At 43.8% G+C, this 12,201-nt stretch overlaps 1 protein-coding gene across 1 annotated transcript in view; it reads right to left on the bottom strand.

Moving 5' to 3' along the window:
• Window positions 1-12,201, bottom strand: part of Kif6 (kinesin family member 6) — a 240,994-nt gene that overhangs the window by 39,097 nt on the left and 189,696 nt on the right. Inside the window, exon 15 of the mRNA XM_090355739.1 lies at window positions 11,385-11,440. Coding sequence (XP_090211865.1) covers window positions 11,385-11,440 — 56 coding nt within the window. The remainder of the gene's footprint in view (window positions 1-11,384; window positions 11,441-12,201) is intronic.

Here is a 12,201-nt window from a genome sequence, read left to right as displayed (position 1 = left end):
CTACCTAAGGTTCACTTCAAAATTACAGCCGAGAGCTGTGTATTGTACAATGGATCATGCCTAGCATCCTAGCTACTCAGAAGACAAGGACCTGGAGAATCACAGTTCTGAGCCAGCCAAAGCAGAAAAGTCTGTGAGACTCCATCTCTAACTAATCAGGAAAATGTCAGACTAGAGGCATGGCTCAAGTGGTAAAGTACCAGCCATGAGCAAGAAAGCAAAGTGAACATTCAAATCCCGGTACCTATACCCACAGAAAAATGTAGCTGAGGTGTTTAATATTCCTTTGGTAGAAGTTTTTTGTTGTTGATAGTTGTGGGTCTTGAACTCAGGGCTTGGGTGTTGTCCCTGAGCTCTTTTGCTAAAGGCTAGCACTCTATTACTTTGCAGCACTTCCAATTTTCTGGTGGTTAATTGGAAATGAAAGTCTCACAGACTTTCCTGCCTGGGCTGGCTTTGAACTGTGATCCTCAGCTCTCAGACTGCCGAGTAACTAGGATTACAGGCGTGAGCCACCGGCACACTGCTAGGCAAGAAGTTATTATTTTATTTTATCTTTTTGTGGGTCATGGGGCTTGAACTAGACCTGGGCACTGTCCCTGAGCTCTTCAGCTCAAGGCTACCACCCTACCCTTGAGCCAAGCCCCACTTCCCATTTTCTAGGGGTTAAATGGAGATAAGAGTCTCAAATTCTTTTGTGCCCAGGCTGGCTTTGAACCTTGATCCTCAGATCTCAGTCTCCCAAGTAGTGAGGATTAAAGGTGTGAGCCACCGCGCCCAGCTAAGGAATTTGTTGTTGTTTTTGCTGTCCCTGGGGCTTGAACTCAGGTCCTCGTCACTATCCTTGGACACTTTTTGCTCAAGGCTAGTGCCCTGCCACTTGAGCCACAGCACCACGTCTGGCTTTTTCTGTGTATGTGGTACCATGGAATTGAACCCAGGGCTTCGTGCATGGTAGGCGAGCACTCTACCACTAGGCCACACTCCCAGCCCTAGTTAAGAAATCCTTTAAAAATGTTTTTCTGCTTCCTTCTGCCTCCAGAGCATGTAATATCATGGGCTTTTAAAAATAGATGTTACTTGAGCCACTTCCTGGATTTTTTTCTTTGTCTTTATTAATTTTTTTTTTCTAGCAGTTTTTGTAGGGCTTCCTCTAGGTAGAGATTTCTTGGAGCAAGTTTGTATTTCTCTGAGTTTCTTTGAGTACCTAAGTACTCTCAATTACATTTTTTTTTTTTTTTTTGCCAGTCCTGGGCTTGAGCTCAGGTCCTGAACACTGTCCTTGGACTTTCTCAAGGCTAGAGCTCTACCACTTGAGCCTCAGCACCACTTCTGGCTTTTTTCTATGTATGTGGTACCGAGGAATCGAACCCGGGTCTCCATGCATGCTAGGCAAGCACTTTAACCACTAGGCCAAACTCCCGGCCCTCTCAATTACATTTTAAAATAGAGAATATTAATTGCACAAAGGCGTTTCATCATGATAGTCCCATACATTCCTATAATGTACTTCAATCAAATTCCAATTGCTCTTTCTTGACAATTATGTTTTAGTGACAACTTGTGTGGTGTAATCCAAGTTACTTATGGATCTTCCTTGTGATAATATTATCGCGAGGCAGGGTCCATGAGTACCAGTTCAGAACTGCTTCCAAAAAACAAGATGAGCCAGGCCCCAGTGGCTCATGCTTGTAATCCTATCTATTAAAACCTGAAGATTGCAGTTCAAAGCTAGCCAAGACAGGAAAATCAGTGAGACTCTTATTTCTAATTAACTATACACCAAAAAGCCAGAAGTGTATTTGTGGCTTGAGTGGTAGAGACTAGCCTTGAGAACAAAAGCTCAAGGACAGTGTACAGGTCCAGAGTTCAAGCCCCAGAGCCAGCAATAAATAAATAAACAAACAAAGAAATAAGTGAGAGAGAAAAGCAGACAAACCAGACTTATCTAAAGCAGTGAAAACAACAGAGAAAAACAAATCTCCTGGGGTGCTTCAAAAAATCCCAAGAGAAAATGAAAACAAGTGACAGGAAGAAAGCATCTGCTATATATCTCATAGATAAAGGCTCAATATCAAGAGGATACAAAAAACTCCTGAAAAGAGAAATCCAACTAGCCAATCAGCAAAGAATAGGAGATAAATGACAAAGAACTCAACTGCACCAGCTGTTACGGAAATGCAAATGAAAACCATAATGGAATACCATACTTTTTCTCTCCAACTGGTAGAATCTACAATGGCTAATATTATTATGTACAAGCAAGTACAGAGAAATGAGTCCTATTACGTGCTGATGGGAATATAAATGAATAAAACCCCTATGGCAGATAATTGGGGAGCCCTCATGAAAAAAAATACACATGTCCTGTTTCTTGGCATCTTACCTTCCTTCCCCAAACCACTTGCATTTGTACACACACACACACACACACACACACACACACACAGGCACACATACAACGCATACATCATTTATGACAAAGAAACCAGGAAAAAAGTGGAATGTCTGAAATGAAGGAGTAGGTTAATAGCTCATGTAGCCGATTCATCCCTCACGGAGTGAGCTGGAGATGCACACTCATTGATAAATGGGAGAAGCCAGGTACAGAATAATGTGGATACTTGTGGTCCCATTTATCCAACAAATAAGATAACTTTGTAAATATTCATCCATCTACCATCCATCTACTATCTATCTTCCATCCATCTATCTGTTCACCCATCTACTTATCCATTCCTCACCATCCATCCTCCATCCATTATCTATCTATCTATCTATCTATCTATCTATCTATCTATCTATCTATCCATCTATCTACTATCTGTCCATCCACCCACCATCCCTCCCTCCTTCCCGGCCTCCCTCTCTCCCTTTGTCTACAAATGCACAGAAGAGGATAGAAGGAGATACATGATTGTTGCAAGTGGCTAAGAAAGGGCTCCATTAGTCTGTCTTTCTACCTATTCTATCATCTCTAACTCTCCTTACCTAACCATCTTCTAACATCAATCTCTAAACTACATGCTGGCTCTCAACGTTCAACACTATTCCAGAAGCAAAGGGGTCACATAGTTCAGCAAACCTCTGGCATTCGTGGCATCTGCATACACAAGCAGTCCTAGCGATCCAGGGCTGCAGCAATTCAAACGCTAGGCACCAGGATACCTGGGTGTTTGGCAGAGTCCCTCAGTAGATGAGGCTCATTAGGGATTGCAAAATCACAATGTGATTGTTTTCCATATGCCGGACACTGAGCCCCTTCTAAGAAATCTCATTAGAAATGTACAACATTGAACTTGTGGCTGTTGTGAGGAATGTGATACATGTCACGTTACTGCTCCGGTCCACTCAGAATGCACATCGTCCCTCTGCCCAGTACATCCATGTTGTATGAGCTCCAAACCGGTGGGATCCCACTCCCTGACAGGTCTGACCTCTGGCACCCCAGGGGATTTGCTAGGTTTACTAACAGTTGTTTTTTTTTTCTTTCCTTTAAAAATTTTATTTCTTTATTTTATTTCAATTTTTTATTGGCCATGGGGCTTGAACTTTGGGCCTGACAGCTGTATGTGAGCTCTTTGGCTCAAGGCTAGTGCTCTACCACTTGAGCCACAGTGTCACTTCTGGTTTTCTGGTGGTTATTTGGAGAAAAAAAGTCTCCAGGTATTTTGTGCAGGGGCTGGATTTGAACTTATTATTATTATTATTAGCCAGTCTTGGGGCTTGAACTCATGGCCTCAGCACTGTCTGGGACATGTTTTGCTCAAGGCTAGGGCACAGCATCACTTCTGGCTTTTCCGGTGTATGTGGTACCAAGGAATGGAATCCAGGGTTTTTGCATGCTAGGCAAGCACTCTACTACTAGGCTACACTCCTGGCCCTTTATTCTTTTTTTTTTTTTTGCCAGTCCTGGGCTTGAGCTCAGGGCCTGAGCACTGTTCTTGGACTTTCTCAAGGCTAGAGCTCTACCACTTGAGCCTCAGCACCACTTCCGACTTTTTTCTATGTATGTGGTACCGAGGAATCGAACCCGGGTCTTCATGCATGCTAGGCAAGCACTTTAACCACTAGGCCAAACTCCCGGCCCTGGCCCTTTATTCTTTTAAATGCCGATACAGGGCTTTTAACTCAGGGCCTCGCGTTTTTACTTGGCTTTTGCACTCAAGGCTAGCACTCTACCACTTGAGCCGCAGCTCCATTTCCAGCCTTTTGCTGGTTAATTGGAGATGAATCTCACAGATTTTTCTGTCCTAGCTGGCTTTGAACTATGATCCTCCAATCTCAGCATCCTAAGTAGGTAGGTTAATAGGTGTTAGCCATCGGTACCTGGCCAGGGTTGACATCTTGGCAGGGTGCTTCTGGTATATAGCTAATAGGAGCCGCTGGAAAAGTTATTTTTGAAATCTCAGATGAGAATGATCATGTCAATAATGTATCTCACTGCTGAGCTGGGATTAGGATGTATCAGCAGCCTCCTGAAAACTTAAGATGACTCTCCTATGCGGGAAAAAACATTTTAAGGCATTTCATGAAAATGAAATAGGTTTTGGGAAAATTGAAAAAGATTCAACTTAGAACCTCCACTTATATCATATTCCACAATAAATCCTAAATGAGTTGAATATAAAAAAACCCTGCAACAATAAAAACCTATGAGAATATTTAAGAAAGTATTTAATATATTCTCGGCAATGAACAACCCTTTGTTATTACTGTTGCAGGGAAGCATAGAAAAAAAAGATGAGTGGATTTGGCTTCATAAAAACACTAAAACAGGGGCTATGAATGTGACTTAGTTGTAGAGCATTTGCCTAGCTCTGGGTTCGATTCCTCAGTAGCAGGTACAAAGGAAAAGGTGGAAGTGGTACTGTGCCTCAAGTCGTAGAGTGCTAGCTTTGAGCAAAAGAAGCTCAGGGACAGTGCCCAGGCCCTGAGTTCAATCCCCAGGACTGGCAAGAATTAAAAAAATTAGTAAGCAAACAAAACCCCTGTAATTTATGATAGAGTACCTGACAAAGACCGGTCATTTTCACTAGCAAAACAAAGGGGCCATGGTGAGGCCTAGCTTGGAAAACCAGAAGATTCAGAAATTGATGTCACCATATAAGAGTTAATAAGTAAAATCTTTCCCACAGCTCTGTGAGGCAACATCCAGGAAGTTCTAGATGTCAATCACCCAACTGCCCCGCCCTTCCTTGCCTTCCCCATCCCATCCTTAGCCATCTTGGACAGTATTCTCTGACACTTAAGGCTATTTTCCTCCCTTAACCACTGTCATCTGACTTTGTAAAAGGCCTTTGGCAGCTGCTGTCTTGAAGACCTTGAAAATGTTAGTTGGATAAGTCAACTTCTTTTTCCCTTGACTTTGAGCTAATATACAGACAAATAATTATCTCCTTAGCCTGGGACACTGGGTGACTAAAGATCCTTTCCATACAGCAGGGGCCTGGGTAGACCCAAGCGTGGTCAGCATAAGGAACGAGGCCTGGGGGAGGGGCCGCTCTGACGCTGGTCCTTATGGCTCCTGTGGAAGGTGCCTGGGTCCCACGACTTGTCCTCAGGAAAGTTCTGTCACACCGCCATCCATTTTAAGTCTGAGTTAGTACAACTAGGTTTCTATTCCCGACATCAAAAGAGCCAAACTACACATTAATTGTCTCTGCAACCTGAATGTTGTAGGGAGTGACTTGGATTCATCTTGGAGAGGTGGGCACAGGTGGTAAATCATAATGGTTCAGTAAGAAGAACCCCCCTGGGCAGTTTAGCCTGTCTGGGGAAGGGTACTATGCCCACAAGGTGGCTGGTTTCGCTAAGAGTAAATGGGTCAGGTTGGCAGAGAAGATGCACAGGCTATAAATGAGGGAGGGTTGTTTTCCTGTGGACAGTGGATATCTGGCATTCCAAATTCTTTGTTGTGTTGCCAGTCCTGGGCACTGTCCTTGGACACTTTTTGCTCAAGGCTAGTGCTCTGCCACTTGAGCCACAGCACCACTTATGGCTTTTTCTGTATATGTGGTACTGAGGAATGGAACCCAGGGCTTCATGCATGGGAGGCATGCATTCTACCTCTGGGCCACACTCACGGCCCCACTTTGCAAATTCTTGACTTTGTGTGTATTCCCTCTGGGCTTGGAGATATCCATTTGTCAGTCTATAATCACGAATCTAGTTTTATCTTCCCTGGAAGGAGGCACCCTGGATGGAGGTGGTTTCAAGGACCCTGATTACACCAGCCACACCGTGCAAGATCTATTTTAGTGCATTGTTGTGTGGCGTACAATGCGGTTGACATGGGCTCTGGGCAAGTTGGAGGCTGGCTGTGGGGACTCACAGAGGCAGCTACCCACCTTCATTTGCCCACACTCCAGCCATTTCCTCGCTTCCTCCTCTCCACATGACAGTTCCTAGTGCCCTCCTCCCCCCCCCCCCCCCCCCGCTCCTGTGTCAGTGAGTGTGTTCTCCAGCTCTCTGGCTTGTATCAAATCATGGCTTTGTGTGAGTGCCAAACTATGACAGCAATAGATTCAATCAATTTCATGAGGGCATCTGTCAGAGTAGTTATGGGCTGTCACCCAGATAACTGCATGTCTTGGAACGCCCTGTGATTTCAGTGACATCGGAACAGTTACAGAAGGGACCTCGGGAAAGCATCTGTGCTCCTCTAGACACCCCAAGTCATCTCCAAGAGATGCTGTTTATCTCCACGTTTCAGCATTCCTAGGATCTCTGACAACAGAATCATGTTATTGACAAGATGCCCTTACACATGGTTAAATACGCCTCTGAAATAATAGGAAATTAATTTTTTCCTGCTCCTCTTTCTAACACTCAATCACAATTTATGTGTATCTCTTTACACATAAAGTAATACTGGATTCTCTTTTTTCCTTCCTTTTCTTTTCTTCTTTCCTTCCCTCCCTCTCTTCTTCCCTCTTTTCTCCTTCCTTCCTTCCTTCCTTCCCTCCTTCCTTCCTTCCTTCCTTCCTTCCTTCCTTCCGTCTTTCCCTTTTCTTTCTTTTCATTCTTTCTTCTCTTCCCTCTCTTCCCTCCCTCCCTTCCCTTCCTGTCTCTCTACCTTCCTTTTTTTTTTTTACGTTCTAGAGATCAAAGCCATGGCATACCAGGCAAGTGATCTGCAGGAATTAACTCACATGCAGTTGACTAAATGTGAAATTATGTCAATATAATTCCACAATCTCATTTGTTGTTAAAGTTACACATCATTATGTAAAAGCAGTATAATACAAAATAGATGGGCAAAGCTGAGCCCAGGAGGCTGTGAAGAGCCTAAGCCTGAGTCCCAGCTTTAACCCCCCCAACACCTGCCCCCCCCAGCCCCTTCTTTCCCTGGTCTGAGTAGCCATGCACTTAGCCCTGAGAAGTGCCGACTGAGCAGCTCCCACAGCTCTGCTGGTGACTCCACAGCCCCAGGCCTTCTGCCCACTCTCTTCCATTCTGACTATCCCATGGGAGAAAGCCTGGTGTTTCCTTGTATTTCAGCATCTAATACGTCCAGTTAGGCCATTATTATTATTATCAGGATAGTAACTGCACTTCTAGTTAGAGAGTACTATGTGTTTTAAGAGGCATTTCCTAATCTTAATTTCCCCAAGATCAGTGTTTTGGTTTTTTTTAAGGGTATCATTTTGTATTAATTTCATTATAGCAGAAGCACCTATGTTTAACCCCCCCCTCTTTCTCTCTCTCTCTCTACTACAGGGGCTTGAGCAAAAAACAAACAAACAAACAAACAAACACCGATCAAGGCTGACACTACCACTTGTGCCTCATTTCCACTTTCAACTATTTGGTTGTTAATTAGAGATAAGAGCTTCACAGATTTCCCTGCCCAGGGTGGTAGTAAGCTCTGACCATCAGATCTCACTCTCCTGAGCACTTAGCATTACAGGCACAGGAGTCAGATATGGATTTGAATTTCAGCTTGGTCACATCACTGAACTCCATTTCAGAAAGTCTATAAAATAGTGGGAATATCATTATTTCATAGACTCTAAGAGTACATCAACCATAGAACCAAGCTTCATTTCAGAGGTCTATAACAAGTGAAAAATGTCCAAATGGGTTGATAAAATGCACCGGTAAATCACCTCGAGAAGTGGACGGCAGAATCTATGATGCAATATCATGGGCTAAGCATTCTCTACTTGAAATGTGTGCGGCCAAAGCATCTCCGACTCTGGAGTATTTCCACGGACAACATTGGCGAAGCTTCCCCAAAGCAAAAGTCCCATTTCAACACACAGCATGACATGAGTTCAGATTTTACAGCCATTTGGATTTCAGACTTATGGATTAGGGATGTGAAACCAGTATGGGACTTCATGAGACAGCACAGGCCAAGTTCTCATGGACTAAGTGTGCCATCAAATGTGTCCTCATTAGTTGGAGATGGTGGCAAAGAGTGGCCAAAGAAAATAGCTGTCTCAACGTTACTATCATGTGGCAGAATGAACTAGAAGATTCTAGAAGCTCTCATGCAGGGAAGGAGATCCAGAAGGAGACTTCAAATGCAGACTTAAGTATGGAGCATGCAGAAAACAGAAAACAGAGGGTAAATAATCCTATTGATTCTGCGAATGAAACCTCAAATATAAGAAGTGATTTCCTAAAGCCATATAATGAGTGTCTGTTGTCCTTAATGTACTATGTTATCGTTCATCTCTTTTGCCATCCCTTGGTTATCTCATATTGTTACCATTTTTCATCTTGTTATCTGATATATTTTATATGTGTTTAATTGGTTATTTGAAATTGGATAGGGAAGGGGAGAAATCAAGATAAGTGGAGTGAGGGAAATGGGGACCATGTCATGAGAAGGGTATCAATGTTTGTGAAGTTATGCACCTTTTATCTGGTGAATATAATGTAACCCTTCTATTAATCACAATAAAAATTATTAAAAAAGAAGTGATTTCCTTAATCCCCAAATGGGTCAGGGAAATATTTCAAAAGGGCATTGATCAAGTGGTGGGTTAAAATCTTACTTTTTAAACTGGAATGAAGGGAGACACATTTCCAGAATATTCTGCTAACATTTCAGATGTTTGTAGGTTTTCTTCATGTAGGTTCCTTCTATGACATTCCCTATCATTATTAATGGATAGCCAGGCAGCTCACGAGTGAAATCTTTATGCAGCCTCTGTGATGACGCCAGTTTTCATTTAGGCCTGGAGGGGTCTGAGGAGGGAAGAAGAGGTGCCAAGAAGAGGTGTCTGTCAACTCTTCCACCTGCCTCCAAAAGCAGCTGCTTCTGGCCTGGTTCAGCCTGGGCCTTCTGCCAAGGAACAGTCATTTGTTGCCTTTGTCTTGTGCCAAAGACAAGGCTGGCTGTGGTGGGACACTGTTGTGGAAAGGCAGATGCCAGAATTGTGGCAAGCAAAGACCGTACTGTGTGCAAGTACTTCTAAGTGCCTACTTCTCTCCCCAGACTCTGGGCTCGAGGGCGCTCTCTGAGGTGGCCTGGGCATCAGGGCTGGGTGCAAGAGTATGTTCAAAGCATAGCCACATGAAGATAGCTGTCTACAGCTCTCCTGGAAATCTAGGGACAATGGTCTCCCACAGCAACGAACATGCCTGGGTTTTTCAAGGAGGCTCTGTACTGGTTGATACTGATCTGCCTCCCTTTTTTCTTCTCCTTCCTTCCTTCCTTCCTTCCTTCCTTCCTCCCTCCCTCCCTCCCTCCTTCCTTCTTTCCTTCCATTTTTTCTTTTTTCCCTCCCTTTCTCATGGTTCATGCCAGGTAGACCAGATGTCACTGCACAGTGCCTGCTTTCCCACCTAAAGCCCTGGCCCCGTGAATGTGGAAAGGGCCTGGTCTCTACTTTCTTACTGGCTAAACAATAGGGATAATTTCAGGACTCCCTGCCACCATCCCTAGCCACTATCCCCCTTTCCACAAGTAGCTTTGGGGGCTGGGGAAACTGGCTAAAGAAACGAGCTTATACCCTTTTCCTATATGTCAGCTCCTTGGAATTTTGAAGACTATGGGCTCTTCTTTAGAACAGCAACTTGAAGTGCATCAGTAAATCACAGAGACTATAACAGAAACCAATTAGAACCCATTGTTGAAAACATTAAATCCCCTTTCTCATAATACTGACATACTTTTATAGATAGGTATTAAAGAAGATGCTGCAATAGTGAGTCTAGCAAAGACTAATTTGGGGGTATCGATAAGAATAAAAGGTATTTCCTGCTCATGCCTGTTATCCAAACTCTCAGGAAGCTGAAATCTAGAAAATCATGGCTCTAGACTCAGCCTGGATAGAAATGTTCATTTGCCTCCATCTCTAAAAAAGACAGCAAAATGCAGGGTGGGAGGTATGGCTCAAGTGGTTGAACACCAGCTTAGAGAGACTGTACTAAAACTTTAGTTCAGTTAAAAAAAGGGTACTTTTATAAAGACAAAAGGCAGTCACCTGCAAGGTGACATGAAAGTCCTGTGGTTTCTGCTGTGGCAGGTCTGGAGCCGGGCACTACCATAACCATGGAGGGAGGCACTGTTTCGACTAGAGGTGAGAGATCACACAAGAACATTTTCCCTAGACTAGACTCTGAACCTAAATTTAAGAGCTTCAAGAGCAGTCACAGGGGCTCTGGGTGCTGTAGCTGGATGTGCTAGGGGTCTGGTGCTCAGCCCTTTCCGCCTCTGAGGCAGAGTGACACCCAGGACTCCTGTTTCCCTGGCTTCCATGCCTCCAGCTGTCAAGACTCTCCACGCTCAGAGAAGTCAGAGCAGACACACACAGTGGCTTCCATGCTATCCTCCCTGCCGACCGCTGAGGGGGACCAAAGGGGGAAAAGGGGGCCAGCTGGGAACATGCAACCTTGATCTCTGCGACACAGAGGCAAAGGCTGAAGGTATCCCTAGCTTGGAAAAAGAGAGACATTTCCTTCTTTTGCAAAGGCTTTGAGCCCCCCCCCCAGCCCCATGTCTCTAGTATGCTGCCTTAACCAACCTTTCTGGCACACTCACAGAGCGGGGGCACAGTTGACAGCCCTTGGACCCCACCTTTTTTTCCTTCTGTTCCTCCTATTGGCATTTGAACAGAACTGACAATACACATAGCTTTCATTTTGTGCCTAATTTGTTAAGCATGCACGTTAGGAGGTGCAAAAAGAGTTCCGCTTGCGAGTATGAAACAATGTCCCTTTGATTACGTGGTTAGGACAGCTGGAGCGCTTGCTGAAAGGCACCAGAGAGAAGGGAAACTTCCTGTTTGAAGCCCGCAGGGAGACCAGAAGAAGAGTAAATTCTAGAGGAAAGCAAGTGCTTTTCCTGATGTCCCTGCCATGGTGGGACAGAGTCCTTGGCGACCTGGTTTTCCCAGGAAAATGGTGCAAGCAGGAAGGAGGCTTACCAATTTTACTTCGTGCTTCATTTATGCTTTCTCCCAGGGCCTTTGCTTCAGAAAATCTTGGGAGAAAAGAAAAAAAAAAAGAAAGAAAAAGGTTACTTTTTCTGTTCATCTTATATTACGTTTAGAAGTGAAGGTTTTGGAGAGATCTTTAAAAATAGCATAAAACCTTATTAAAGTACCTAAGAGAAAAATCGATGCGAATGTAATGTACTAGGCTTATAGAGATAACATTTGAATTAGTAAAGATATCATGAAATTTTAGACTCTTCAGTGTAGAATTCTTATCTTCAGTTTGGCAAATTAGTGAGTTTTGATTTCAGTTGTTTTAAAATGCCATGTGTTCTACTGATCACACAACTTAAGTTTTCTTTCTTTCTTTCTTTTTTTTTTTCTAGTCCTGGGGCTTGAACTCAGCGCCTGAGCACTGTTCCTGAACTTCTTTTGCTCAAGGCTAGCACTCTACCACTTGATCTACAGTGCCAGCTTTTTTGTGTGTGTATATATGTTACTCAGGAATTGAACCCAGGGCTTCATGCATGCTTGGCAAGCACTTTACCACTAAACCACAGGACCAGCCTAACTAAGTAGTCTTTCAAAAAATTTTTTTGGGTGGTAATAAGAATTGAACGCAGGACCTCATGCTTGCTTGGTTGGCACTTGACTGTGGGGCCATGCTCCAGCATTGATTACTTTTGGGATAGGTTTTTAGCATGTGCATGGACCATGATCTTCCTATTTACATTTCACACAAAGGTGGGAGAGCAGAAATCACAACCCTTTGTCCAGCTTAATTAACAGGGATCTTATGACCTTTTTG

This window comes from Megascapheus bottae, chromosome 22 (assembly GCF_031878675.1).
Source record: "Megascapheus bottae isolate mThoBot1 chromosome 22, mThoBot2.hap1, whole genome shotgun sequence".
Lineage (NCBI taxonomy): Eukaryota > Metazoa > Chordata > Mammalia > Rodentia > Geomyidae > Megascapheus > Megascapheus bottae.
The sequence above is the reverse complement of the archived record's forward strand: the minus strand, read 5'-3'. Positions and strand labels throughout refer to the sequence as shown.